General features: G+C 55.8%; 1 protein-coding gene across 1 annotated transcript in view; it reads right to left on the reverse strand.

Moving 5' to 3' along the window:
* Nucleotides 1-5,729, reverse strand: part of TRHDE (thyrotropin releasing hormone degrading enzyme) — a 354,513-nt gene extending 348,784 nt beyond the window's left edge. The window contains exon 1 of the mRNA XM_029597174.1: nucleotides 4,518-5,729. Within this exon, the coding sequence (XP_029453034.1) occupies nucleotides 4,518-5,281 (764 nt within the window). The 5' untranslated portion in view covers nucleotides 5,282-5,729. The remainder of the gene's footprint in view (nucleotides 1-4,517) is intronic.
* Nucleotides 5,730-6,060: the final 331 nt, after the last annotated feature.

Genomic DNA, 6,060 nt, shown 5'->3' on the forward strand with positions numbered 1-6,060 from the left:
GCTGGGAACCCACCGTCATCCTGTTTCAAATGTGAGGTAACCATGGCAACAAAGACAGGGGTTTAATACGGGCATGGTTGACATAATTGAGATGCTGTATTTTAAATTTTCTAGCACTTGCCTTATGATTTGCTGCTCGGTTTGACCTCCTGGCCCCCAAAGTAAACTTTTTTTTTTTGCAGGGTCGGGAGAAGGGGGCTGCAAGGAATGATGATTTGGGGTGGGGGGGGAGGATCAATTGCTGGAGATTCAATTAGAGAGTTAACTCTATAGCTGCTGGAAGCAGCAGGACTTCCTGTGCCAGGGAAGGAGCCTGCCTCTGGATTGGGGGGGGGGGGGAACGGTGATCTGAGAGGGACAGATCCCCATACATAGTCACCCAGAAATATGTCAAAAAGCCACTGCAGCAAGGCATAGATGGATTCCATGAAAATGCTATTCATTCATTCATTCATTCATTCATTCAATCTATTCCAGGGTTTCTAACGTAACAGTTTGGATGGGGGAAAAGCATTTTGTTGTTGTTGTTGTTTGTTTGTTTTATGGTTTTGTATTTGGCTTTTTTGATGCCCTACAGGTGCGTTCTCAAATCTGGGACTTTTCACAGTAAGGTTAGCAGAAGAGAGTCCGAAACGTCTGCCCAGCTGTTCCTGTCCCAGCCGCCAGCCAGAGAAGCTGGAGCCCAAGTATTCATGAGCTGTGATACAACGAGGTCCAATTCTGCTATCTTTCACCAAGGACCCGTAAAGAAGTTCTTAGGGTGGAGGAAAAAGTCCTTTCAAACTGGCCAAATTATTTTTTTTTTTAATAAAATAAGTGCCATTTTCTCTGTCCTGATCAAAGCGAGTTTATAGACGGATTCCCCTCTTACATGGTTTCTTTTCATCAGGACCAGTCCTCTCTCTCTCTCTCTCTTTTAAGAAGAAACTTTCTCTCTCTCTCTTTTTGTCTTTACTAGAGAAGATATTTCTCCAGGTGAAGATACAGTATCACCCATGCAGTCAGTTATAAAACTTCCAAAAGGCTGGCTCTGCCAGGCGCCGGCCTCTGCCTGCTTTCTCTAACGCTTCTTATGTTTGAAACGCATTTTGGCTACAGATTGTGAAGTCGCCATGCGCCCTAACTTTTACTTTCCCCAGCTAGAAGAAATCACTTCGCCCTCCACTGCCTCCAGTACAAAACGTAAGAGCCTATTTACTAAACAGTTTTCCCCAAAGACCAAAAAAAAAAATGGGAGAATACATTTAGTAAACCGACCGCTCGGACTGTAAAGCCCTATAGGGGGAAAAAAATGTACCTAGCCTTACCCTACCAATGAAAAGGTGTGAGCTAAATCTTAACTAAATATATGCAGATCCCTAGGGAAGTCTGACCGGTCCCCTAAAGGAAACAAGGTGCATAGGGTCCTTACTCTCCAGGATGTCCAGCCTGACAGACTCTCCCTCCTCTGGACAACTGACACCGTGCAGAGCTTGGCGATGTCTCTGACTCCATGAGGCCGTAGCAATAACTTTGCTTGGATGTACTTCAGGGACTCTGTGATTTATATATATCCTGGTTTGGTTTTTTTTTCCAATGTTTCCACAGATCCCACCACTTAATTTCGTTTAATTAACTGATCATATGCTGTTATGCTGCTAATTGCTTGCTCTTTCAGTCTTTTAACGTAACTCTGCTGTGTTATAGGTCTCGTGTATTCGTTTTGCTGTAATTTTTTGCTTTTGTTGTGTGTTTTATTATTGATTCTAGTATTTTAAAACTATTTGTAAACCACCTCCTGCAATATTTATTTTTTTTTTTTTTACGGGGAGGTTAGAGCGGATCTAGAAGCCCAAATTAATACATAAACTGAATTAACTCAGCCGTGAGTTTCCGCCGAGGGTGTGGACGGACTACACAGTCCAGACTGTCCTAGCACAGATCAAGAAAGAGAGAGAGAGAGAGAAGGAGATCGCATGAAAGGCAAGCGCCCGGGTTACTCTATCGCGGTCTCTCGGTAATACATACAGTGCTGCGGACCTGCGCTGCCACTTCAGGCAACATCTGGATGTTGTGCACAGCTGCAGGGGGCTGCCTCCCCCCAAACCTCGTCCTTTCCAAGGGGAAACTCAAGCTGGCACGGCCCCCACTTTACTGCAACACCACAGCCCGCATTTTGCGCGCAGGCTAATAAGAGCCACAGAAAATATTCCGGGGGGGGTGTAGATTCACCTTTTCAAAGTTCCCAACTTTTGAGCGCCAAAGTGGCTACAAAAAAAGTTTTCTGCCCTTTTACAGAAGAAATTGCAACGTTATCCTACGAAAACGATCCCCAGATACCCCAGCCCTTAAGTAACTCGGGCAGCAAGTTAAGAACAAGCAAAAAAGAGACCCTCCCCGCGCTGAAAGTTACCGAGAAATCCCATTAATCCGGGGGCATCGCTCGCGTGCAGCTCAAATCTAAATTCAGTAAAGGCAACGGAGAGCGATTATAAAAACGTCCAGTTCCAGCCCAAAAAAACGTGAAAAATGGCAGCCGGGCGCCTCTGGAAAGCGATGAAGAGACGCTGGGAGCGGAGCCAAGGCACGGAGAGGTCCCCGGGGAGCGCTTTACAGAGGATCGGGGGGGAGGGGGAAGTATAAGCGAGCCCGGGATCGTGGCAGGGCGCTGCGGGGCCGGCCCCCTGCCTCTCTCGCCTCAGGAGGGCACTGGCAGGAGTTTTTCTCTCTCTCTCTCTCTCCCCCTCTCACTCCAGCACTTCTTTCGGCACTTTTCTAACAATTTATCACCCGACGATGGATCGCTTCAGTAGCCAAAAGTTTCCCCGTGTTTGGGTCTATATGAGGCTGAGGATCGGGGGAAGGGTAGCGATGAGTAGCCAAAGGTTTTCCCTTCCTATGCATTTATGAGGCTGAGGATCAGTGGGGGGAGAGCTGAGTATCTCTAACTTTCACCATATTAATGCAGGTATCGGGGTAAGGGGGTGGGAGAGAGCTGAGGAGCCCCAAGTTTCACCATTTTTATGCAGACTGGGGATCGGGGGAGGGTAAGGGGAGTGAGAGCCGGGGAGCCCTAAGTATCACCATTTTTATGCAGACTGGGAATCGGGGGAGGGTAAGGGGAGAGAGAGCTGGGAGCCCTAAGTTTCACCATTTTTTATGCAGGCTGAGGATCGGGGGAGGGTAAGGGAGGGAGGGGGAGAGAGAGCCGGGGAGCCCTAAGTTTCACCATTTTTTATGCAGACTGGGGATCGGGGGAGGATAAGGGAGGGAGGGGGAGCGTGATGAGGAGCCCTAAGTTTCATCATTTTTATGCAGGTATCGGGGTGAGGATCGGGGGAGGGTAAGGGAGGGGGGAGCGCGCTGAGGAGCCCCAAGTTTCATCATTTTTATGCAGACTGGGGATCGGGGGAGGGTAAGGGGAGTGAGAGCCGGGGAGCCCTAAGTTTCACCATTTTTATGCATGTATCGGGGTGAGGATCGGGGGAGGGTAAGGGAGGGAGAGCGCGCTGAGGAGCCCCAAGTTTCATCATTTTTATGCAGACTGGGGATCGGGGGAGGGTAAGGGGAGTGAGAGCCGGGGAGCCCTAAGTTTCACCATTTTTTATGCAGGCTGAGGATCGGGGGAGGGTAAGGGAGGGGGAGCGCGATGAGGAGCCCTAAGTATCACCATTTTTATGCAGACTGGGGATCGGGGGAGGGTAAGGGGAGAGAGAGCTGGGAGCCCTAAGTTTCACCATTTTTTATGCAGGCTGAGGATCGGGGGAGGGTAAGGGAGGGAGGGGGAGAGAGAGCCGGGGAGCCCTAAGTTTCACCATTTTTATGCAGACTGGGGATCGGGGGAGGGTAAGGGGAGAGAGAGCTGGGAGCCCTAAGTTTCACCATTTTTTATGCAGGCTGAGGATCGGGGGAGGGTAAGGGAGGGAGGGGGAGAGAGAGCCGGGGAGCCCTAAGTTTCACCATTTTTTATGCAGACTGGGGATCGGGGGAGGATAAGGGAGGGAGGGGGAGCGTGATGAGGAGCCCTAAGTTTCACCATTTTTATGCAGGTATCGGGGTGAGGATCGGGGGAGGGTAAGGGAGGGGGGAGCGCGCTGAGGAGCCCCAAGTTTCATCATTTTTATGCAGACTGGGGATCGGGGGAGGGTAAGGGGAGAGAGAGCTGAGGAGCCCTAAGTTTCACCATTTTTATGCAGACTGGGGATCGGGGGAGGGTAAGGGAGGGAGGGGGAGAGAGAGCCGGGGAGCCCTAAGTTTCACCATTTTTATGCAGACTGGGGATCGGGGGAGGGTAAGGGGAGAGAGAGCTGAGGAGCCCTAAGTTTCACCATTTTTATGCAGACTGGGGATCGGGGGAGGGTAAGGGGAGTGAGAGCTGGGGAGCCCTAAGTTTCATCATTTTTTATGCAGGCTGAGGATCGGGGGAGGGTAAGGGAGCGCGCTGAGGCGCCCTAAGTATCATCATTTTTTTAGGCATGGATCGGGGGGAGAGCCCTAAGTCCCGTCCCCCCCCCCCCCGGCAGGCAGGCATGCGCTACCTTCTCTGGCCCTGGCTCTGGTAGGAGCCGCGGAAGAAGCCCAGGAAGTCGTCCTCGATGCGCCCGCTGTAGCCGATCTTGACGTTGTAGCTCTTGCGCGCCTCCAGGCTGCGGTTCAGCAGCACCACCAGCAGCTGGGCCGGCGGGTAGAGGAAGAAGCGCGCCACGGGCACGGCGCCCGCCGCCCCCCGGTCCTCCGCCACGCGCACCGCCTGCACGGCCAGGCGGTGCGCGTGCAGCAGCAGCTGCGCGCTGGCCCGGCGGCAGCGCACCTGCACGTTCACCTCGCCGCCGAAGCTGAAGTTGTCCAGGGAGGCGCTGACCAGCAGGTTGTAGTGCAGCGGCTGCAGGTGGCCGGGCAGGCGGGGGCGGCTCCAGGGCGGCTCCGGGGCAGGGGGAGGGGGAGGGGGAGGCCGCCGCTGCTCGCCGCCCGGCTCCTGGCGCCCCTGGTTGCGGCGGGCCGCCTCCGAGGCGTTGCCCGGCCCGCCGCCGCCCCCTCCCCCAACTGCCGCCGCCGCCCCCCCGGGGCTCCGGCCCGCCGCGCACTCCTCGGAGCGGACGCTGAGCAGCACGGCCGCCACGGTGACGGCGATGAGCGCCAGCAGGGAGAGGGCGAAGCCCAGCACCAGCTTCCGGTGCACCGGCGCCACGTGCGGCGGGGCCCAGGGCTCGGGCAGCCCCCGCAGGCTCTCGTCCCGCATGCCGGGGGGGGAGGGGGCGGGCGGGCTGGGGGGCGCCGGGGCGGGCTTACGGTCCGGGGGCATGGAGCGGGGGGCAGGGCCGGCGGGCGCCCCTCATGCTAGGGAGGGTGGGGAGAGGGACGGCTCCCGAGCTCCCCCCACCCTCCCCCAAAAAAAAAAACTAAATCCGACTGAGAGCAGCAAAAAAAAAAAAAGAAAAACAAGTCCGATCTCCCCCTCCAAAATCCTCCGGGTGCGGGCAATGTCCCTCCCGCAACTCTGCTCCGACGGTGCGGGGGGGGGGGGGGGGCGAGGCTGCTTCCTTCCTTCCCTCGCGATCTCCCCCCCTCCGGGCGCCTGCGATGAGTTGCGCCGGTCTCAGCGCTCTCTCTCTCTCTCTCCCGCGGCCGCTGCCAGGTGCGGGGCTCCCTCCTCCTCCTCCTCCTCGCTCGCCGTTTCCACCTTCTGCCCGAGCTGCGATCGTTGTCAAACTCCCGGAGAGTAAAGTGAATGTGTATGAGAGGGGGAGGGGGGGGGAGAGGGAGAGAGTCCCAGCTGCCTGCAGGGGGAGGGCTCCTGTCACAGGACACCCACAGCCCGAGAGGAGGGCGCTGAGCCGGCTGCAATGAAACGCCGTAAATCTCCGGAGCAATCAGCCCTCCCCCCCTTCCACCTCTCCTCTCCTCTCTCTCTCTGCAGCTGTGGAGGGAAGGGACTTGCAGCTGGAGGGAGAGGGCGAGCCGCAGAGCCGGCTCATGTGGCGGGCGAGGGGACCGGCCAGCATCCTCCTTCCGGTTCGCGCGGGGAAGGGTCGGGGGCGAGAGGATGTGTGCGGTGCCTCCGCAGCGCTCGCCGCAGATTCC

The sequence above is a fragment of the Rhinatrema bivittatum genome, chromosome 4 (assembly GCF_901001135.1).
Source record: "Rhinatrema bivittatum chromosome 4, aRhiBiv1.1, whole genome shotgun sequence".
In the NCBI taxonomy this organism is placed as follows: Eukaryota; Metazoa; Chordata; class Amphibia; order Gymnophiona; family Rhinatrematidae; genus Rhinatrema; species Rhinatrema bivittatum.